The following is a 24,385-nucleotide window of genomic DNA, read 5'->3' as shown; positions in this document are numbered from 1 at the left end:
TAAATGTTAATGGGGGTTTAAATTGAGCCATTTCCTCCATGGAAATTCATATGGAAGTCAATGTCTCAGAACTTTGGCTATGTTTTTTTCTGTAGTTTCTCCATAGTTTGCATGCACTGCATGGTTCTTGCAAGGAAATTTTAAACACATTTTTAGGAAATAACAGACCTGTAATACCAGTATCTTTATATACTAGATGATTTTATGGAATTTCATTCTGCTGGAACTGGAAGTTACATTGGCAGAATGTTTCATATGCAACTTTATGATTTTGCTCCTACAATTATATACATAACAATACTCAGTATCCTTGTTGCAGATACATTAAGCATCTTTTCAGTTTGCTGTGTTGTGTAGTCCGTTGCCATGGAAACCAGACAAATTACTTCTTTTTTACACAGCCCTGGTTCCCATGGCAATGGTGATGCCACCCATCCCCCAAAACACACATGCACACACAGTAGTGCACCCACACTACACACGCTCTCTCTCTCTCTCTCTCTCTCTCTCTCTCACACACACACACACAAATACACACCTGCTGACTCCCAATCTGCTTATGGTGTGGAGGTGTCAGATACAGTGGCATTAAAAGCAGAAGAGGCACAGAGAGAGAGCGGGGAGTGCAGATAATAATGAGTGCAGACGGGCCGAGATCACACTCTTCCCGTCTGTCTGTCTGATTGTCTGTCTGTCTTTGTATTTAGGGTCATGAAATCAAATAGCCAAACAGTTTTTGGTGTGAGCGCATGGGACTACTAATGGCTCCTGCCTCTCCCCAGATATCATAGATCAAAGCAGTTTGGATTAAAAACATCTAAATGCAATAAAACTTTTTCTTTTCCCCCTTTGCATGGCATTAAGATCAGATTCATAAGAAAATAATATGTGTTTTACAAGTAAAGGGTTTTAAGTTGCATGGGTCTTACAAGACAAAAGATTAGTTCTGCAGTAATAGGTTTAAATGTTCTCAGTATGACATAAATATCAGTCAGTATGTGCATCCATCCTTATTATGCGTTAATTAGCCAATATAATTAATTTAGTTAATAAAGATGATTTAATTATCTTGTTAAGCAGCAAGACATCCAGCTCACAGCCACTTGTTGCTTCTCTTCTAAACACTGTGAAAAGGGGTCAGTTACAATCTACAGAGAATTTTCACCTGAAACTGTGGCACGGAGCTTTGTAGCAAGATCTAGCTCATTGTTTAGCTGTCCAGCCTTCACTTTTAATGTTCTGGTCCACTCTCACTGCTCTCAGAGCACAGTTTTTGGACACTGTTTTCAGAGAAAAGGCTCTAAAAATCCACCGTACACCACCGGCTTAGCACCAACAAGCAAACAGACACAGTTATAGAGACTAGCTTGTAAACATAGTGGAGCATTTAGCTGCTAAAGAGCCAGATATTTCCCTGAGGAGTTGGTGGGGACCAAAAACAGAGCTAAAAGAGAGTGATTAGGAAATGGTTTTCTAAAATGTTTGCCATATTAACTTAAAAGATGACGATATGTCAATGCTGTAGACTGCTGCAGGTTTAATGTCATATTTTTTATGGCCTTGTCTTCTAGAAATTTGGTTGGGGTGGATGTACACAGGACTGTGCCTCAAGAGACCAGGGTTTGCATGCAGACTTCTTTTACTAACCTTAACCAAGTGCTGTTAGTGTCTAATCATAACCATGGGCATCAGGTCATAACTTCTGACTTCTGAAAAATAATTAAAAATAAACTGTTAACTAAAATAAACTGGCAAAATATTACAAAGAATATACAGATAATATGTGCTACATTATATTTAAAATGTGAAACAGTTGAGATCTTAAATTGGCAATATATTGTCCAGCTATCTGTTATTCCCCTAAAAACCACATCATTTGCTCCTGTATAATTACTACAGCCACTAGAGAGCACTGCCACTTGAAAGCAAACTTTGGGACATTTGCTGAAAAGGCTGATGCTGACTCACACAGCCGCCAGACATCACTTAACAATAAAATGTAACTATAGATATGGGAGGATAGTTTCTCGTAATAATTACTGTTAAGATGCTCAATCCAAAACTGCTTTACTAAGTGTGAACATGCACAACTGTGGATAAATTATCCTGCTGGGAAAAACAACATGCCCATTACCAACATTTCCAAGGAAAAAAGAAAAAAGAAAAGAAAAAAACAAGGAAACAACATCTGCGCACATGTGCTCTTGCATGTTCTAATCCACTATTCAATTAAGCCTCAATTAGCCTTTAATCCCCATTACCAGTCCAGCGAGAGATGAGCGCTGAAGAAATGAATGAGTAAGTGTCTCCCCAGGGAGGAAAGGAAGAGCAGAATAGAAAATGAACGACTGCAGAGATATAGGGGGCTCGGGGCAGTTTCTGATAACAAAAGTACTAATTAGTGTCGCTAAATGATTTATAGAAATCAGAATAGTGTGTGTGTGCGTGACAGAAAGAGGAAGGTGGAGAAAATGAATGGAGTCCTTTGAAAGCACGCCAGGCTATTTTCTGCACCTACAGGAATGAAGGAGGGAAAATCCTCCAGGGGTTGAAAACTGCGGCCAACAAATACACTTACACACTTCAGCACACACACGCACACACACAAACAGGCATACAAGATGGACAGATGAGGGAAACTGTATAGGCAGCAAAAAGGACAGCACCCCTTATGATTTTACTGTCGGCAGGCTGTCACTCTGTGGCTCCATATTCGGCTGCACATTTTGTTTGTCCTCATGTTTATCCGTCTGCATGACATCTTCCCTCCATTATTAAAGAGAGCTATATGGACACAGAGTTGGTCGAGGAGAGATACTCATGAATAAGGCTCCACTCTCTGCATTCATACTCCTCTGAACCCCGCCCACCCTCCTTTTCCTTCCACCCCTCCCATCCCCCAATCCATCTGTTTTGGTGGAGGCCATCCATTAATAAAGAGTCTGTCCTTTCATTTCTATTTCCCTCCTTCTGTATTATTTATTTACCCATCTATCTGTAGTTATGGCGAGCAGATATGGTTGCCAGATTGGGATGCAGCAGATCCACCTTCTTCTTGGATGAAAACCGAGGAAAAACTTTGCCCAGTTTGACAAATAAACTACTCACATATAACTTATATTCCAAATATGTAAAACTATAATCCACTGAGGTTTATAATTCTTATGAACTGCCACAGCAACATTTAGCACAGGCCCTGTTTGGCAGTTCTTCCAATTCAAATGAAGTAAATTTGCTAAGCGTAGGTGTTACAGCAGCTGAGTCAGTTCAAATGCAGAAAACCTTCCTGAATAGAGGGATTTTTACATTCCAGCACAGAAGAGTCAGAATGTGATGAAGCGAATTAGATATATTCAAATCTTTTTTTTTATGCTAATGACTGTAATTAACAACTCACATGAAACATCTTTACATATATTTGAATAAATGCTACAATAATAGAACCCATTTAAAGTTGCAAATGCCCACCTTTCTGACATGATTTAACTTAAATACTGTCTTTTAAAAATAGCCCAATATTTAAAAATGGTCCAAATATTAATTTTAATTAATAATAATATAATAATAATAATTAATAATTTTCACGTCCTCTAATGCATTATCTGTTCCTGTCTTAGACTAGTTTACGTTATGTAACTTTACAGGATTGTTTCCATCATGTCTTTTGATATCTAAGTACAGAGTTTGTGTGGAAATGTCATTTTAAAGTCACATTATGCAGCTATTTTACCTGAAGATAACAGCTACAACGGCGGTGGTGCAGTAGTTAGCACTGTCGCCTCACAGCAAGACAGGTTCTGGAAAGGGCTCCTGTTAGGCTGAGGTTTTCTGGATAGAGTTTGCATGTTCTCCTTGTGCCTGTGTGGGTTCCCTCTGGAAGTACTCCGGCCTCCTACAGTCCAAAGACATGCAGGTTAGGTTTAAGTGGCTACTCTTAATTGGCCCTAAATATGATTTGCTGCTATCACTTTTAATAGGGAGAAAGGCACCTCTTTCATTCCCATTCTGTCTTTTCTCAAAAGCCTTTTAAACCTTTTTAGAATGACCTCAGATACAGTTTATCATCTTTTTACACTCACACACAGAGATTAGTGTCCTACTTGTATGATGGATACCTGAGTCCACGTATAATTCAGATATGGTTTGTATTAGATTTTGGTAAGGATGTGCAAAACACTCACTGAACATGAAACTGTTACGTACAGAACAAATGTTCTTGACTATGAGACTGGAGCAAAATGGATGCTTCACTTCAGTGTCCACCTGCTGCCATTCACTTTTTCTACATGTTTTTGCTAAACACTGCAATTTCGAAATTGCACACCCACACCTCTCTCCCCGACTGTCTGTCTATCAAAGCCAGCCCTGTCATTTCTCATTTCTAGTGTTCTCAGTGTCACAGTTCCTACCATCTGAATCTCTGTCTCCCTCCATGTTATCAATTTATCCATCTATCTTTATTTTCCTCTCAGCTATTTCCGTGCATCTATTTTCTGCAACTTCCTGGTGGTCAGCAGCATTCATAATTTCTAAATGTCATTTGGACATTAGCTCATGAGGCCAGGCAGGATGCTGTAAGTGGGGGATGATGGAGGAGGGAGGTCATTTGGGAGGGGCACAGGCAGAGAAATACAGCAAAGTCTGTCTTCATGGCCTCTTAGAGACTTTGAGATTTGATTACATTTATAGCCCAGAAACAGAGAAGATAGATGCATGGTTGCAGATAAAAAGCGCACGCACTCTGCTTCTCATTTCACGTACACGATCACAGAAGATGGAGCCAGGAAGAAAAGATAAAGCGCAAGGCAGCTGAGTGCCACAAGCTTGATAGAGAAAACTGGGAGAGGCCTGATGACTCTAGCAGTGCCTGAGGAAAACCAGATTTGCTAAAAGGTCAGAGTGTGATATCTGAGAAGAGCCATTTTCACCTCTCAGAAAGCTAAATTTAATCTGTGTGATTACTGGTCCCATCTGTAATCTGTACACCACCTCAAAAAGGGCCTGAAGGCATGTTTCCCTGCCCTCTATTGGACAGAAGCAGAACTGCAGGACTGGGCAGTATCTGTCTGTGTGTGTGTGTTTGTTTGATGGGTTTCTTTGACAGCAGGTCTTTAGGCTGCAGTGATTTGATGTGTTTCTGAACAGTTGCTGTCGGGGATAATTCACCTTTGCCATCACCTCTACTTAAGGAGAATCTGGAGGACACCAAAGGCAGCATGTTTTTTCGATTTAGGCATCAGGCCATGTTTGAGACTCTGACAGAAAAAATAAATGCAGTGTTCTGAGCTGATGTTGTTGCAAACTGACATCCGCTAGCTAGCTGCTTACTGCTCGATTTGACAAATGTGCAGGTTTATATAATGGAGGATAGGAGTGTGCGATAAGGATCAAATCTTCTTTGAGGGTATATAGAATCACAGCATTGATATACAGATTGTAAACTGATACTGTAAATTTTGGCCAAATTCAATTGCAAAACAGTTTATAGATAATATAACCAGATGCAAATGTCTCTTTGGCTAATCCAGTGAAACAAATACTTGATAAATCAAATTAGTTAACTGCAACAATCCTGTAAATCCAATGATACCACACAGTTACTTGATTTGCAATAGTGTCCACAGTAGCCAAATTAAATATGGCAATATAGTGCAGCAAAATCTCAAATTATTTACCTGTATCTCCAGAGTGCAGGTTGAGTTGAACAAATTGTTTGGCCCTTCATAGGAAAAGAAATGGATTCTGATTCAAAACTACTAAATTATGGTCAAAAGATGCTTCCACACACTTAGATCCAATTCTTCTATGTAATAAAAAGCCAATCTCTCAGTCAGACCCTCATCAGGACAGGTGTTTGACAAAGGGGAGTCTCAGAGCTTGTAACGACATCAAATGGAGCACACCTGTACTTTGTCATGTAGTTGCAATTGCATCTCCCAAAGTACAAAATACATATGAAACTGCAAATACAACACATCCCCGAAGCTGGGGATAATTCAATATAGAAAGAAAACAGGAAATCAGTGTCAGTAGCAAAAAGGAAGGCGATATTGCACAAATATTGGGAGAGCAATAGAAAAGTAGAATTTCTACAGTCTTCAAACATATCAGTAAAATCCACATCAGCTCACAGACTGTGAGGGTGACTGTAAGTCTTTTTCTACATCCTCCCTCTTGGTAATTGCACACCAATTCTTGAGGTCTATCTATGCCCCTCTGCGACTTGATTTACTAATGTGTGCAGATTGGCGTAGCTGTGTTTAACACGGACCGGATCCAGGTGACAAATCAGTACTTTAATCACCTTAGCTGTCATTTTTACACTGCCCACTAAAGTAGATTTATCACAATTCGATAGAGTAATGGCACAAAGTCAGACAGTAGCTCATTATTAACTGTTGTACCAACACAGAGCATCATGATGCAGGGACTGATTCACATGTTAGTGTCTGATAATCAGGGCTGACTGCAGATAGATCAAGAGATGAAGCTATCTATCTACAATATATGTATTTCAATGATATGCAAAGATAACAACTTTAAACACACTTGACCTACCTACCTATACCTATAATGCACCACAAGTTACATATCTCCATTTTAATAAGAGCATAAGAGCAAAGATATTTGTAGGTATTTAGAAGGGACAGGGGGAGGCTGTAGTAAAGCAGAACAGTTTCATCTATTTCTTATGTACATCAGTGGTCAAACTTTTCATTGATAATGAAAAGTGTAAGAATGGCTGCCAGGGGTGTGATGCATGATGTTGCTTACACATCAAGTAAAAGAAGATCTCTGCTCATTATCATCCATCTTACTTACTCTCTCTCTTTGTCTGTTAATCGCCCCAACCCCGCAGTACAAACAGCATCATAATAGACTGAGGCACTGGACTGTTTTCCTAATTGGTGTGTATTGATGAGACTGCTGCTGGTGTTGCCACAGATACAAGTCATTAATGTTGCCCCCTGCCTGACACTGTAAGACAAACTGAAAGACATACAAACACACACACAATCACAGTGTCAGGTTCAAGAGTCTCTTGTATGAACACAGAATAAGTTGCCATGGGAACTGCTGACATAAATGAATGAGATATGATGTGTGTGTGTGTGTGTGTGTGTGTACGTGTGTAATAGCAGGGCTGGAGGAAAAAACAATAAATGGACATGCTTTCAGATGTAATCCCAACCTCTTTATGCTTTTTGTCCTCCATCCATCAGCACCTTCCATCCACTGTCTGCCACCTCACTTCACTTCTCTCTACACAATTTCCCACCTCACCTTATCAATCACAGCAGAGTTACAAGATGAGGGTAACAGCGTAATGTCAGAGTTTTATTAGAACCTGACAGACAGGAGCACAACCCAAAAATAAAAACACACTGAACCACGATCACAACATACAGATACAAAGGTACAAGAACAATGGCAATTACTAATCATCCCATTCTGCTAAAAAAAAAAGCATATCCAGAAAAAAACACTTCCAAATAATAAATGTAAATAAAGAGAATTTGCTGGCTCTCACTATTTTATATCACTGTAAACTGAACATCTTTGGGATTTAAAGAACTGGTTGGACAAAACAAAGACATTTGAAGACATCATCTGGGAAATGTGCATTTTTCACCATTTCCTGACATTATTAGATATTTAGATTTTTACATCTTTTAGATTAACATTTTTGACCAAAAGATCATTTGTAGAAGTAATCAACGGATGAATTGATAATTACAATAACTGCTAGTACTAATATTTTGTTAATTTATAGACAGTGTCAAAAATAATGCTAGATTTGAGATTTATTTTCCTTGTTGGATTTTACATGTATAAAATTTTCCTCTGAATTTTATTGATTACAGATTTATTAATCAAAAAAGGGCTGATCGGTTCAGTACACTGGCTAGTTTTCATATCATCTCTATATTGCTAAGTTTGTGTGTTAAATTCCTGCAAAGTTCTTGGTGGTAACAACTGGCAAGTTTCAAACTATTGCTAAATCGGACTTTAAACAAGAAAACGTCTGACTCAGCCATGTAAAACAGCTAGCCACCGTAGCATCATAAGCAGTAACACAACATCTGAAATTAACAAACTCTGCAGTTTACAGTGAGAGGGAAGTACTGACTATGCATATAAGGTTACAATATTTGACCATATAGGCTAACATTACTGGTGTTATGTTTTGTAATTTCAGGTGGATTGAGTTAATTTTGTGAAATGTAGTTTAAAATCTTCCCAGTTAACATCATCAAAACTCAGGTCAGACATGTCGACCATATTACCTCTGATATGCTTAAGTCTATATCAGCACGCTAACAGTAGTTTTGTCAGTCAAGCTTGCTAGTTACCCAACAGTTTCACCTGGCAGTTTTGTAAGGACTAGTTTTTTTTGGTGCAATCTATTTTAAATAAAACATGTGTATATCCTCACTTAGAAAACACTTTATTACTAGGCTAAGTTTTAATTTATGAAGAGCTGGTAAAACCAGCCTCTGTAGGATAATATTTCATTATCACCCAAGTCAAACAGAGACATAAGCAATATGAATCAAGAAGCTTCCAAAAGCAGAATTAGAAAAGTTGGTCAATGAAACGTGAAAATACAATGGCAACAATCATTTAAATACAGAAAACAACACCATAACAGTGAATTTAGGAGTAAATAATATTTCTGAAGCTATATTGTTGTCATTTTCTGACTAATTTGTTAAATCTGCTTTATAAAGACTCCCAGTGTTCCAGGGCAACATCAAATACTACAAGAAACGGATGTGTGAGTGCACGTCTGCAGTGCAGCTCAGCACCAGAGACAGAAAGACAAATGCAGAGTGCATCTTGTAGTTTGAGTGCTTGTAATTCTGTGAGTTCATTTGCCTCAGGCTGAACTGCAGCAGAATGAATATAAATGTCTGACACAAGAGACTGAAACAAAGTGGAACAGAAACCAAGACAAGACTGAGACTTACCAAAGGAGACCTCCAACACACATGCACACGCGCACACACACACACACACACACACACACATAATTACATCACAGGCTTTCACAATTATTTCAAGAAAAATAAGGAAAACAAGAAAAATAAGCTTTTAAAAAGTATGCAACTTTTTATAGCACTATTTTCTACATTTTCTGCTCATATTTCTGCTAAAATATGAATTACTCTTTGGTTTGAGATGCTGGGAATTCATTAACAAGGCTGCTAATGAATATATGCAGATGTTGACCTGAAATATTCCTGCCTCCCACACTGTAACATCTGGAATATATGTTGCTGTAAAAAAAAATAGTTCTAGTGATTGTATCTTAACTTTAATGTATTATACATTCTTTATTACCATAAAAAATGTGCCAGCTTTATTTAGTCACACTCACAGTGCATATACTGTAAGTGTTGTTGTAAAAAGAAGCAGGTTTTATTAATTTTTTTTAAATAGCCTGCAAAAAACACTGTTTCAAATAGTCATAAACTATGGTCCTTGACAAATGCCTTCAGTCATAATTTATGTAGTAACTGCAACATATGCAGTAAATGTACCTGTGAAAAAACACTACAAATTTGTTGCAGTAACAACTATACAATATCCAATTAAAAATGGCATAATTCCCTGACATGTCTATGAGTTAGGGTTCATATTCCTCTGTGAGAACAACTCATTCATTTTTCATGGCTCCCACTTCATGTAAACTATGTTGGCTAAGCATATCAGCCTTTTCAACAGGCGTCCTGCTGACAGCTCTGGCCTGGTTCAGGGTCAAGCTGAGGTCAAAGGTCACCACACCCGACAGGACTGTGCTCCTCGGTTCATAACTGATGACTCAGGACAGCTGAATACTTTCCGAAACTCCTCATAGTTACTCATTGCTCCGACAACTCTGCAGGGTAACAGTGATGATAAAGGTCAGATTGTAAGGACTGTGTGTGTGTGTGTGTGTGTGTGTGTGTGTGTGCGCATTCATCAGTGTGTGTTGGTGTGTGTGTTCACCTGTATTTTGGTGGACTGTGGGCGCCGCTCTGGATCTGGTCCCTGGCTGCTTCTGGTCTGTAAGAGTTACATCTCACCTGCAGAGTACAAACACAGAGAGAGAGAAATCAGCACGTCATCAGTGAAAACTGCCTCGTAAAGACAAACTGTGTTGCAGCACCACTCAAATTATCTGTTTGAACTCATTTGCAGACTTCACTTCATTAAGTGTCATCAAGACCCAAATGGAGCATTATTAGCTTGGTAATAGACTGCTGCAGTGGTGATGGCCAATCTATGTTTTATCATCCATGGACTCCCACAGATTTGTAAATTGAGTTTTTGCACTTGATTTTATCAAGAAAATCAGCTCAAAGAAAACACGCCACAAACCAAAACTGATGCCTTCAGAGGGCATGAAAGAAGCTGGAACCACCAACTGTTTTGTTGTGTTTTGCTTAAAAAACGACAAACTCAACTACCTGATTATCAAAACAGCTGACAATTAATTTTAATTATCTGTTGATCAACTAAGTGACTAATCACTGCAGACAGTGATGTACACTGTACATGGAGGCTGGTGTCCTGTACCTCTCAGTATGTACCCTAACTTTAACCATATCTCAACCTCGATCCATTACTTTAACCAAAACCTCACCACTAATACCTTAATATAAGTTCTTTTTTATTAACCAACAAGTTACCTGCTCAGGAGAAACACCAGTGTGATCAGAAATGACAACAGAGGTGCCCAGAACTGCTCTTATTGGCAGAAGCACGGCACTGACAGCATGGCAAAAATAGGCTATGTGTGGTCTTACATGTGCATAGCTCAGGAAGAACAGTTGGTTGTTGTTCAGTCCAACTCCAGGCAGCAGAGGCTCCTCCACACCACCTCTGCTCTCATCTACCCACCGCCTGTATGCCTACACAAAAACAGAAAAAAAGAAAGTTTTCTCACCTGGGCTTCTTTATTTCTCACAGAGGACATTTTGAGCAGTGGAATACAAGTTTAAGTCATATCAAACACAGGTGTAACTAACACACAAATGCACAGGTAAAATTAATGAGTGTGTCAGTACAGAGCCGTTTCATTCACGCTGGCTCACTCTTTGGTCAGCAAGATGCAGCAGAGACAGATAATCAAATGGTGTAATGTAAGAAAACAGACCATACCCTGAATGCTTCTCTTATTCCTCCATTGTCTGCTATATTTTCTGCCAAAGTCCTCTTACCCCGCACCTACACAGCAAAACATCCACACGTTCTTTCACCAGATATTTACAAAAGTCAGGAAGTGAATTATTATTTTTTAAAATCTCATCCAACTGTTGCAGTTGTAAATATCTGCAGATTCAAACTGTGGTCTCTTACATTCAGGCCTGCCTCATCCCAGTGGTAGCCATTATACTGGTCTATCATACACTGGGTCTTCTCATTGAAGGCTGTCACAGACGAGTTACTCCACCACTGGTCAAGGTTTCCATTTTTGTCATACTTGCGACCTTTTGAGAGAAAGCATATAAGAAGACTATATAAGAATCTGTATCTGTACCACTTTCTGATAAAGCACCATTTATAAAGTTGAAATCATTTACTATGCTTTATCAATCAGTTATAAATAGAGCTGAAATGATTATTCAATTAATAAATTACTCAGCAGATAAAATAACTATGTTGGTAATTGATTCATAGTTTCAGTCTTTTTTAAGCAAAAGCAGTGGAAATAAAACTAATAATTATATTTACAGATATGCTGCTTGTAGATGTTGCCTTCAAATGTCATGGTGGAAGAAGTGTTTCTACAACGTGGTAACCCAAACATTGTTCTTATTAATGGCTTATGACCTTTGAAACATTGGTAAATGATTTTCTGTGTCTTACCAGGAAGTGGTAGCACGTTATATAATGTTATTACAGATGTTTTCAGAGGACATTATGAGAAACCAGTATTTACCGTTATTATCAAAGCCATGTGTTAACTCATGTCCGACTATCACTCCAATGGCACCATAACTTAAAGATCTGGAAACAGACATAGAGGGGATGAGGTTTAGTCACATGGCTCCATTTTCTCTCACTACATTTAGTGACAAAATCAATTTGTTAAAATGGTTTTATGGACTTCCATAATAAACTGAAACATTAAGGGTTATCTCATCTATAAATGTGAAATATTTACTAATAAATTTAAAACAGACCACTGATCTAAAACTGATTTGAAACTTATTATTAAAGAAACCTATTTGTAGAGGATGAGGTATAAAACAATGCTATTTGTGCCACTATAGCTCTTCTATGTGATCTTCCATTGTGAGGTTCATGTCAGAAAAATCCTATAATTACTTAAGAGCTCTTTAATCTCACCTTGGATACTCTCTTCCCCAGAAGAAGGGTTTTTGAAGCTCTCCAGCAGGAAATCCTAAATGAGAGGATCAAAATACTTTCTGTTTGTGTGTGTCTGTAGCTTTGTCCAGACAGGTTTTTTCTATTTCAGCCTGTAAAAGGCAAAGTAATTTGTTATTAAAAAGTGGAATTGATTCTTAAAGAAAATTCTTTATTGTTTCAGAAACTGAACTCAGTCATTTTAGGGGAGTAACAATCCTAAAAAAAAGTTAATTGGAATAACTGAGGTACAGTATAGCCTCCTCCTGTCTGGACAGAGCTGCAGGATAATTAAATGATGGCCCAGCGCTGGTATCTCAGTAATCAATCATACATTATATCTTACGGATTTGATTTGTGGAAGAACTGTAGAAGGCATTCACAGTTGTTGGGTTTGTAAACCACCTGAAACACAAACACACAAGCACATGCACACACACATTATAGCATGTCAGTAAGGAAGTAAAAACAACAACAACAACAACAACAACAAAAAACATTGACACAATGTTTGGGTTTCCAAACCAAATTTTGAGAAGAACAGTAGAAGCAAAAATAAATAAATGCGTGTTTCCAGCCACTGAATATTGGGAGGTGGTTCATTGAGATAAACAACTGGTGGAAGTGATTATCAGGTCAATGCCACTAAACTGCAATGGGTCACAACAAGATAACATGCTTAAAAATGCCCTACTCAAACCTCAGATGGTGAAAAAATGTATATAACATGATTAAAATGTGGCACATCTGTTTGTGTCATATATGAACATTATGATCTCATCGCTGCTGCTATTCTTTGCCTCTGCAGTTGATATTTAAATCACATGCTTCATGTACGATGGGATTTATTCACAAAGTCTGTTTCCATTGCATTTTGTCACATTTTGCTTTTATTCATCAGTTCTTTATGTGTTTCTTTTTAAAGCAAAAATTTAATATATGCATTTAAGCAGGTGGATGGAAACCCACCTACAGATTACTCCCACTACTCACTCTGTACGTGGCACGCTCTTTCGAAGCCAGGCGATATCAGATTGGGCAATGAACTTCAGCGTCTGCATCACATTACCATAGTAGTCCAACTCATTGAACTTTAACTAAAACACACACAAATGCATACATAAATGTTAAATCCTGCAATTTTCAAACCCAAACTTCGGCTCAAGTGCTCAACTATTTCATCAGGATAAGAAATTTTGTTCGTCTTAACTCTTAAAAAATGTAAAAATATAACTAGGTGCTCAATTATCTTCTTATGTAAAAGTGCTGCATCTTAGACAAATTATCTGAAGTCACATTTTTGGATGATAAAAGCTCAACAACCATAAAGAGAATAAAATAACAGGAAAACAAACAAGTGTGTTTTTTGCACACATTTTTACATTTTTATGTAACATTTTATGTAAAAATGTGTCCAAACCACTATTCATTCTGACCCCATATGGCACCTCTTCTATACAAAAGATGAGGTTTACAAACCTCCTTTAGATCTTCATTGAGGTAGGTGTCATTCAGAATAAACTCGGGGTAGCCAACCTTTGCCAGGACTGCATGAGCCTTGAGAGAGAGCAACAGCAGAGTGAATGTTAAGGACAGTTTAAAAAAAGACTTTTTCACAATCATAAATACACTTATCAGACATTTATTCACAGTAACTGACAGTGTGTGCAAAGATTGAATGCACACATTCAAACTCTATTACAAGCAACAGAGAGAGGACTGTGAGAGTTAAAGTCACAGTGTGTTAAGAAAAACATGTTCCTGAGTCTTTACAATGGCTTTGTATGGTATTAAACTGTCAAGTCGATTCAGACAATAAAATACACTGATGTAGGAGTTTTATTAGGTCCTTGTGGAACTGTGCAAGCTTAACATGCTTGTGGTACAAAAGCTCAAAGTGGACTTGATTTGTTCAAATAGTATAAAAGTACTGCATTAAAAGGAACATATTAGCCTGCAGTACTCAACTTATAAAAACAGTAAAGTGAAGGACAGCACAGCACTGTTAGATAGGAAGGCAAGAGGTCTCCAAAAACGATTTTCATCTCTACAAAATATCAGAAAACTGTAAAGAATACCCTGTTTTGATTTGTTATTCAGTTTACTCTGATGTAAGACAAGAAGAAGCAGCAAATTCTCACATTTGAGCGCCCTTTTTGTTTAAAACGTGACTTAAAAAATTTAACAATTAACAAAATATTTGCTGATCAGCTAACTGATTAAACTGCTAACTTCTGTAGCTCTAGTGAGCACACATGCTAAAATGAGATGGAGCAGAATCAGAGCTAGAAACATCCAGTGACTTGCAGACCTTTTTTTCCCCCCAGGCTTTATTTCAGGGTAAACAATCATTTTGTCATATTTTTATGTCCAGTTAAAGTCAAAGTTTGTGACTACCCGGTGAAGATAGTTGCATAACATAAAGCTGCTGAAGAGCCAGTTATTATCTTGGTGGAAAACCAAAACAGAGCCCCCCAGGTGGCGAAAAAATACTTAATGATATGTTGAAAACATTTTTTTTTAAATGATGAATACAAGTTAGAGTTGAGATTTTTAAAAAAAGTGTGGCGCAACAACCGTTTCTTGAAGTTAGTAGGTTTTGCAAAGGAGGAAATTTACAATAAAGTACAGTAAACATGGGGATGAACTGATAGTTGAGCTATCAGCTTTTCTTGCCTTTTCTATGGCTCTTGTCTTCGTTGGTTGATCCATCCAGTCATTCTCTTTCTCCAGCATGTCGATGAACGCCCAGCGAATTCCCTTGATCAGCTCCTCCATCTGAAACACACACACACACACACACAAAGTACAGGTTTGGGTTAGAATCAGGTTTATGTTAGTAGGGTTTGGGTTGGTTTTGGGCATTTAGTTGTGATGGTTAGGGTTGGGGTAATGGCTGGGGAATGCATTATGGTCCTCACAAAGACAGAAGTACAAACGTGTGTGTCCACAGCATGACAAGACTGTTTACAAAAAATAAAGTGCTCAGTGTCACTGCCACATAAACACACACACCCGCACTGACGCAGATGACACAGCATTAAATAACGTAATCTCCAGGTGACACACAGACAAAACACATTGGTTACACACATCTGTTACACACCTAAACATATACACAAATTAAACTCTTGACCCAAGATTTAAGACATGACGTCATGTCGGGAACACACACATGAAACACACACACACCATGTGTTTCTTGTCCTCCTGGAAGTGTGTGTTGACAAAAAGGCGCCCGGTGGCATAAACAAGCGAGTTCTCAACGTAGTTGACACACTTATCCCAGCGCGGGGTTAGAGAGGTGGTTCCTGTGGTTACCTGGTGGGGGTGCGAGAGACACAAAGTGACTCTGTCTGTTTCCAACTTTAATTATTCAAGCAGAGTTTTTTAACCTTTGTATTAGGACTCATTAGGTCACAAGTAAGTTTGTGGTGCATTTGTTTACATAATTTACTGGACTTTTCCAGGTGAAAGTTTCAAACAAGCGTTTAATTTTGTAGTTTAAGTAAAGACTTAAATTGACCAAAAAAGGACACAGATTTTGGAACATGCGTCCACTGCCTACCCGAGCATAGTCGAGGTATCTGTACAGGAAACGACGACTCAGAGTGGTGATCCTGGAAAAAACTGTCCTCCACTGTACGTAGTTTGCTACAGTCCTGAAGACAGGGCGAGAGAGAAAGAAAGAGAGAAAACAACTAATTAAAAGCCTGCATGTAATCTTATTATACGCTATAATATACTTATAATGAGAGACAGGAGCCTGAAGCCCCAGTGTGAGTTCATCTGTTTATGCGTTAGCTCTTCATGTGTATGTGTGTGTGTGTACCTGGGATCTGTGGTGTTAATGAGCTTGACGAGTTCCTTGAAGTACTGTGGGGCTCGGACGATCACGGGCTCAGAGGAGGAGATGGACCGAGCTGGGTCATTTTTAGACTCCACCACAGCTTTTACAAAACCTAGCCAGTCAAACTACAGACACAGGGACCATGAGACATCTAGAGGTTAATAGTCTCTTACATAAAACAGAGAGAAAAAAATGCTACTTTTGTGCATTTGTCACTTGTCTTTATGGGTGTTACGTGTCAGTTTTTGCTATTGCTCCATAGCCAATGTTAGCATGTAAACAGCCATTACCTTCAGCTATGCATGTATTTAAAGTACCTGTGGTATGAAGCGCTGCAGGCGAGAGAGTGTGTATCTGTTGTACATGTTCTCACTGGTGCGGTTTTCATAGGGAATCAGGATCTGCAGACACAATAAGCAATGTCACACTGACATAACGGACTCAAAATTTATGCATAAGCTGAGCTCCTTTTACACTGCTGGTGAAGTTGATGGATCAATTTCATATTTCACAGTTAATGATATTGGATTTTAATTGGCTCCAGAGCCGTGGTGGCCTATCCAATTATTTCCATACATTGAGTGAGTTTGTATTTATCTGATATGATGTCTTTACATGAGCCAGTCTGGTCTCAAAGGCGAGAGCCTTTTCCATCTGGGTCAGTGCTGCTTTCTCTGGAGCACCCAGCATGACGGCTGTATCCACCATCAAACTGAGCAGTGCTGCACGGTACTGAAGAGAGAGAGAGAGAGAGAGAGAGAGAGAGAGAGAGAGAGAGAGAGAGAGAGAGATGCAGATAAAGACCAAATGTAATTTATTCATTTGTTGCTGTGAGCTACTGTCACTACTGAACATCAGATGCCATTAGACATGAAGGGCCTCTATCTATTATACTGTACTCATATATCAGTATGTGTATTTTATTCATATTTATGCTTTTTAGAAATACCTTTTTTTAAGACAAAGATAAACAGCAGTGGAAACTATTCATTGAATAATAATGCCATTTACGGCCTAAGCTAAAGTGGAGCTTTTTTAAATCCTTTTATACACAGTTTATGGGTCAAGTATGATCTGTACAGTGGAGGGAACAACACTGATAGGGACAATGTACCAGGAGCAAGATAGTGAGAGGTTTTTCAGTTGAGAAAAAGTAGTCACTGCATACTGCACTTTTTTATTCTGGCCTTAATGAGGCAGCTATTAGTGGAGCAATCGGTATCACCTCCCTCTTCTGAAATTAGTTTCTTGCCTTATGACCAGTCCAGCATTCAAAAATGTTGAGTCTGGAGAGAAGCTCTTGCTCTGATATATAAAAACCCAACATTAACTACTCATATTTCAAGTGGCTGAAATTCTCTTTTGCCACAATTTATCACTCAAGCAGGAAGGAAATAGCTGCTGCAGGAAGAGGAGTTTTTAGATGACAGGTAAGGGGGTGAAAGATGAAGCAGAAACTCACCGCCTGGGCGGAGGAAGTGTTGGTGATGTAGTCTTCCCTGGAGGGCAGAGACAAGGACGCCTGGTCGAGCTACATAAAGACAGAGAGCACAGGTTAGCCTCTGCTGCTTTTTGGGCTTGTTTGTCTTGTAACATTTGTTGCAGCAATAAAGATCAGAAAAAAGATCTTTGCTTTGATGGTTTTAAAAGTATTATATTGGATAACTCTGGAAAATCCTGATGTTCATTTACATTAGTTTGAATTTTTGCCTGATTAGTCTAAATGTGAAAACCATGCATCCACACATAAATAATAATAAAGGTGAACTGTGGATATTTCACCTTGATGATGTAGTGTGAGGAGTTTTTGTCGTCAGGGGAGACATACAGGCGAATCAGGACACTCTTACTGTGCTGGTTCCTCATCTCTGCCAGAGTCTTCAGGAGGTTCCACTGACCTGGCGACCACTGATAGTCCCCGCCGAGCCCGTCCCCAACAACGGGCCACCGAAACTCCAGGTGTTTCAGTGTTTTCAGCATCGGTTTAGTGTCCACCTTCTCCAGCATAGCTTTGTAAACAGACATCCAAAAATTAAGAGACTGGAAAACCAGAATTTATTTTTAAATTCCACCCTGCTTTATTAACTAGCAGTTTATATTGTTCCCTCTCTATCTTTGGGATAGCTATTTCCCTTTTTCACTTGGTTTGTCTTCTTGCTTTTGATGCTGCAGTGACCTAGATCTGTCATGTGGATCAATAAAAACTCATCTTCTCCTGTTTTATATCATTACTGTGTGTATGTCTGTACTCCTGACTTACAGGACTTTAGGAGAGCCTGTTTTAGACATAGGAAGTGCAAACATTTTGGGACTATGAGGACATTTTGGCCAGTGCTGACTACTCCAAAGAGCTGTTTGAGGTTTACTGGTTGTAGGGTTAAGGTTAGACCTAGGTTTAGATTTAGGTTAGGTTGGGTGTGGGGGTGAGGTGAAGGGCAAGGGGAGGTATTATAAAAACAACAAGAGCTGGGGGTAGGCATGTAGTGGTTATGGTCAAGGCTAGAGAAGGTCTCCAGGGAATCAACGTACATCAATGCAATGTCCCCAAGTGTGTATGTGTTAAACTCACTCTCATTCATACAGGAACGGTAGAGGATCTTAGCTTTGGTCACTGCATCCAGTTCATCAGGGTCTGATGGAGCTTCCAGTAACTCTGACAAGAAACAACAGTTTGGATTATAATGAACAGTTCTTCTTTTGTTAAAACATAAATATGTAAAATCATTTTCATTATTTTTCATTAGTAATATAACCCCTGGTTGGCTTTGTGAAATAAGAAGAGCAATAATAATTCAAGAAAATCATTGCTGTTTCCTCTCATGTGTATGCCAGTAGAGCTCTCATTTTGAGTCGTCGAAGTCAAGTGTACATCAACCCTCATCTACACTGATGAATTCAGGCATTCAAGGGAAATGTTATGGGTAAAAACACACCTTTTAGTCGGATGTCGACATGCTGCCGCAGCCAGGGGTAGATGCCGTACGAGGAGGAGTCTTCAGGGATGGGGTTCTCCTTTAGCCAACCTCCACAGGAAAAACTATAGAAGTCCTCACAGGGGTCAATAGACCGATCTATTTTACTTAAAATAGACCCCGCTACAGGAGGGAAGGGGACAAAAAATAACAGTTAAACAGCAGATACATCAGTCACAGCTGAAATATCTCATGCTTAACCAGTTAACAATAGTGGACGCTCAGAGCAAACATGCATAAAGCAACTGTTTGCCACCACTCCTCACCTGCTTCAATGCATTCTGGGGTCAGACAGAACTCCTCCTGACTGGATTTTTGAGAAACTGAAGGAGAAGAAAAGAGAGAGGAGGATGAAGGGTGACAACTGAAATGTAAAAACACTGATGTTATTTTGTAGAAAATGCTGGTTGCATGCATGGCTATATATACTGCCCCAAACCATATAAATATACAAACAGTCTGCTGGTGACACAATTGGCTTCTAAACAGAAACTCGCCAAGGGAAACTTTATGTGTAGGATGACAAATAATACCTCAACCAAGAAAAGTTGGCATGGTTCACTACCAATCTACCAATTTTTCTGGCGATTATTTTCTACATATATTATCATTTTGTCTTGAAAGTGTCAGCAAAAAAGTGAAAAATGCTGATCCCAATTTCCTAGAGCTCAAGATGTTGTATTCAAACTGCTTTGTTTGTTTGTTCAACCACCAGACCCAAAAATATTCAGTATAAAATGATGAGAGACCAAGAAAAGTGGCAAATTCTCATATTTGGGAAGCAGAAATCAGGTGATATTTGACATTTTTTGCTTGAAAAATGACTCTGGTTGAAAGCCCAGGGAAAAGCTGGCAGGTGGACTTTACGTTATAAGAAAATCCAAAAGAGAGAAACATCAACAATAAAATATGAGCACATGATCCCTATGTGTGCAAATATAGCTTTTATTAACAATAAACAATAGATGCGTAGGTTCAAGTGTGAAATGCTACTTTTATTATTATTATAATACAAACTATCAATGAATGAAGCATTGATAGAGGAGAACTGAAAATGCCTGATACTACTATACTATACTTTCATGCAGCTCAAAATGATGGTTATCAGAGGGATGCGTAATGAGGGACATTCCCACAATCCACTCTTTATCAAAATGGGACAAATACAGACCAGAGTGCAGTTGATACAGCTGGAGAGCACTCAGGCAGAGTAAACAATTGGTGGATTCATTTTTTAACCTTATGCCTGCCTGCACTGAGAAAAATCACAACATACAACCAACACATAATGTTTAGCTGTGTGATATCACTTGCAAATAATCTTTACAAGTCACAAGAAAATCTCAAATTTTTGAGTTAATTTTGAGTAACTTGACTGTCACACACTTCTACTGAGGGCAGTCAGAACACCACAGACAGACCAAGTGCCCCATTGTTTACGCTCCTTGCCGTGTAACCACAGGTTTACCAATTCGCTTCCTTTCCTAGAAGGTGAACGAACGCCTGCCTCTCTAACCTCTTGGCAGAAACCACCGTTATGTGATGTGGCTCCAAGGGTGAATGGAGGCAGCACAAGCCCATGAAGTGAGCCAACAGATTTAGAAACCAAATCCCTATTGTGAATGGATGAGTGGACGTTACGGAGCTGCGCCACAGTGTCTGACCTCTGAGGTCATCCGGTCTTGATGTCTAGTTAGAGCTGCTTGAGAGGGTTGCTTAATGTTGTGCCCACTCATAGTAAAAATGCACACACTCAACTTTTCATCCCTGCACAACCAGCTTGGCCTGGAACAACCTCAACAACCCCCTTACACACACAGATGTCTGAGGCTCCAGTGTCACTGAAAATACCAACCTCATGTTCATTACTAAGATACCAAACAGGCCACCGGCACAAACATGCATGTACACAAACACACATTTGAAAGAAACTCTTTAAACTCATTAAAAATGAAAAAATCAAAGCAACCACTTGGCATTCCTGTGTCTGGTCATTCGGATGGCTGGGGACTAGAGGAGGGTTTCCATTAGAATGGGTGTGTGGCACTGCATACATAGGAACATAGCATAATTACACTTCAATGCCACCACAAAAATGTAGGCTTCCCTCAATAACAACAAAAAAAAAAAACAATACTTACACCACCCCTCCCAGCAACGACCATCCTGACAACCACGCACTACTGAAACTACTGAAACTGTCTGCAGGAGAGAAACACACTTATTTCCTTACTGTCAGAGAGTTAGATGAGAAGATCAATACCACTCTCATTCTGTACACCAAGTATGAAAAAGATGGTTTGCCTGCCTCTGTCCTAACTAACATATTATATCTACAGTAGTTTGTTTAATCTGTACTCATATTTTTAATTTTGTACAGAGGCAAGCTTCCCCTCTGTGTCAAGTCTTTATGCTAAGCCAACTGGCTCTAGCTTCATATTTAACATAAATGTATGAAAGTGGTATCGGTCCTCTCCTCTAACTCTCATCAAGAAAGCAAATAAGTGTGTTCCCAAAATTCAATTCATCATCATGTTTTAGCAAGTGGAGAAAGCTGAGATTTCAAGTACTCTGCCTTTATTTTGGGTTCAAATTTAGCTCTTAAGAAAGGGGAAGAAGGGCAAAAGTAAAACTCATACATGCATACTGTAGTTTACATACTTCACAAGTCAGTAAATACAGAGAATTTGAAGCCTTTTGTGTGAACTTGTGCATTATATTTAAGATTCTTAATAAGAGAAGTTGTCAGAAGCCACGACACTGCACTAAACTACGAGAACAAAGAGTTTTTTCTGTGACAGCACCAAATGTCTGGCTGACATGACATCTAGAAACAAGTAACAGTGCTTCACATATGTTTAAAATATGATTAAATATGTAAAATATACTTCTTTCTACACTTACTGTAAGAGTACTACACTACTCTTACAGTTTTAAATTGTACTTGTGTTTCTTTAATAGCCTATGTAAAGTTGCTGTTGAAACTTGCTGTACAAATAAACTTGCCTTGCCTAAGTTCATCAGGACAAAGTATTGCATCACTTCCACTTTCTCTCTTATTTTTATTCCAACAGTTTTATGTGTAATAGCTTTATTTTTAGCTGGACTATGGGTGCAAATTGCTGGTTTCTTTCTCCCTGCCACATTTATATCCATGTTTTTGAATGTGCCAGTGTTAATTAATGTGCACTGCCCCCTGTAAATAAATAAATATACACACACACCCTGCCCGCCACTGCTCAGCCACACAGTCCCTGCTAATTAATTTCACATTCTGCAGGAAACAATACCCACAAAGTGTCAACATACACATTCTTTCCTGCTTTTCCCAGCATCCAATTTGACTCCCACAGTGCAATATGGAGAGTCCTAGGTTCGCATGTACACATGGGTGTGTATGAAACCTTATATGATCCCAAAAATAGACACAAATTGCTCGTGAGCCCTCCACAAAGACCTTTGCTCCCACCAGTGTGCTTGTGTGTTATTTACAGTCAACGTGTACTATAATCTGAGGAAAGCATGCATACTGTACAATACATTTCCATGGAATTCCTGACAAATTATACTGCAGGATGAGGAAAAATATATGTATGTGTGTGTGTGTGTGTGTGTGTGTGTGTGTGTGTGGTATGGACTTACCCAGTATGAGTGCAAGCAGCAGTACAGCACAGAGACACACACACATGGCCAGTGCTATCCTGTAGAGACGAGTGTTGCCCCTCTCGGGTTTAACCCCACCGCCGCCCAAATGCTCCAGCTCCATGGCTTACTATATATCACACCCACATACACATACACTCACAAAAACACACTCTCACGCACACACTCTAAAAATATAACTCTCAGGTGGGGAAGCACCTCACAACAGGAAACAAAAAAAGTAAAAAAAAATTAGACAAAAAAGTTGAATATATGGATAAAATTAAATCCAAAAGTTATAGCAACATATTCCTCAAATCACACTTTATTCACTTTTCCCCAATCTGTCTCTCTTTCTCTGCTGCTATCTGTCTATCTGCAGCTACTCTAACTTCAGCCCAGCTCTTCAAACTGTTCCTCCCTCCCTCATCACTCCTCCTCCCCCCCAGCACTCCTCCTCTCCTCCCCTCCCTCCATCTAGGAAACAGGGGACCAGGCTTCCCAGTGGTGAACAGAAATCATTTATTAAAATCATTGGCTAAAAGCAGAACATTATCTGTGTGTGTGTGTCTGTGAAACATCAGTGGCTGCAGACCTTGTTAGTGGCGCAAGCATACGTGTGAAATGTGCGTGTGTGTCTAGTCTCATGTACAAAACAGCGGGATGCTCTTCTCGAAACATTTATCAGATCAGACAGTCAGTGGACCAGAACAGAATTAGATTCACTCACACACACACACACACACACACACACACACACACACACACGGACACAGGGAGAGAGGACACTGATTACAATCGATTAATCTGATGATGATGATGATGGGGATGACGTCGCGGCCTGTAAAAACAGATCAGTGTTTTTGTCACAGTGCATCAATAGTTTCTTTGAGGAGACAGAGGTGATGATGGTAATAGCACCACAGCTTCTGATTGGTCTTCAACCTCCACCCTTCAGTGTAGCGAGAAGTCTTTCTGCACGTGCTCATTAGGGTTTGGGGCGTAAACCACAAAGTCCCTATATAGATTTGACTTCCTGTGCTGCTAAAAACACCCATTCATCACACAGACACTCTGACCACAACGCTATTGTTCGCCGTTTTGACTCACAATCATTTGTGTCCTGTTTTATTCTCATCGTTTGAAATCTCAGTCGGGAGCTTTCGCTCTAGTTTTCATTGTCTCTGCTCCTCATTTAGCAGCAGGGCATCAACAGATTGACTTTCACCAGCTAAATGTAAATCCATAATTAAATTTTAATGTGAAGTCCTTTCTAAGTTCTTAGTAACTACTGGCTGGTTTCAGAAGAGTGATTTTAATTGGGTTGCTAGTAAATATTTTATTAATGTATATATTGGTGGCTAGGAAACTTCTATAGCGTTGTCCAGTGACAAGAAACTTAACATCTACTGAAGAGATTGGTTGAAAACATTCATGGTTCTCAGATGATGAATTCTAATGAATATTCTTGTGGTGTCACTAGCAGCTTTATATTTTCCTTTACAGTAAAATGTCTGCACAACTGCAGGACAGACTGACATGAAATTTTGTACAGACATTAATG

General features: G+C 39.1%; 1 protein-coding gene across 2 annotated transcripts; it reads right to left on the bottom strand.

Moving 5' to 3' along the window:
• Positions 1–3,692: 3,692 nt before the first annotated feature.
• On the bottom strand, positions 3,693–23,288 carry phex (phosphate regulating endopeptidase homolog, X-linked). Of its 2 annotated transcripts, none has more exons than XM_051066630.1 (22): positions 22,822–23,288; positions 19,446–19,502; positions 19,141–19,302; positions 18,777–18,860; positions 17,990–18,216; positions 17,670–17,738; positions 16,823–16,939; positions 16,525–16,608; positions 16,190–16,332; positions 15,926–16,019; positions 15,550–15,678; positions 15,034–15,135; positions 13,837–13,914; positions 13,351–13,454; positions 12,704–12,762; positions 12,340–12,394; positions 11,930–11,997; positions 11,347–11,477; positions 11,149–11,214; positions 10,794–10,898; positions 9,994–10,070; positions 3,693–3,892 (listed from the first exon to the last, which is right to left on the bottom strand). In XM_051066630.1, exons 1-22 carry the CDS (start codon positions 22,943–22,945, stop codon positions 3,814–3,816), a joined length of 2,214 nt encoding a protein of 737 aa, XP_050922587.1. In that variant the 5' UTR covers positions 22,946–23,288; the 3' UTR covers positions 3,693–3,813. The 2 variants fall into 2 exon arrangements, with proteins under 2 accessions (XP_050922587.1, XP_018534801.1); XM_018679285.2 differs by lacking the exon at positions 3,693–3,892 and adding an exon at positions 7,318–9,883 and having other exon boundaries at positions 22,822–23,282.
• Between the last annotated feature and the right edge of the window lie 1,097 nt (positions 23,289–24,385).

Source organism: Lates calcarifer, linkage group LG24 (genome assembly GCF_001640805.2).
Source record: "Lates calcarifer isolate ASB-BC8 linkage group LG24, TLL_Latcal_v3, whole genome shotgun sequence".
In the NCBI taxonomy this organism is placed as follows: domain Eukaryota; kingdom Metazoa; phylum Chordata; class Actinopteri; family Centropomidae; genus Lates; species Lates calcarifer.
Note: the sequence above shows the minus strand (reverse complement) of the source record. Positions and strands in the feature narration are given on the sequence as shown.

Coding starts and splice junctions, on each gene's coding strand:
- phex (XM_018679285.2), bottom strand. CDS start 22,945: ATGGAGCTGGAGCATTTGGGCGGCGGTGGGGTTAAACCCGAGAGGGGC. Junction 18,217..18,776: donor CCGTTCCTGTATGAATGAGA/GTGAGTTTAACA, acceptor CTGTTTACAAAG/CTATGCTGGAGAAGGTGGAC. Junction 13,915..15,033: donor AGACAAGAGCCATAGAAAAG/GCAAGAAAAGCT, acceptor CTCTCTCTCAAG/GCTCATGCAGTCCTGGCAAA.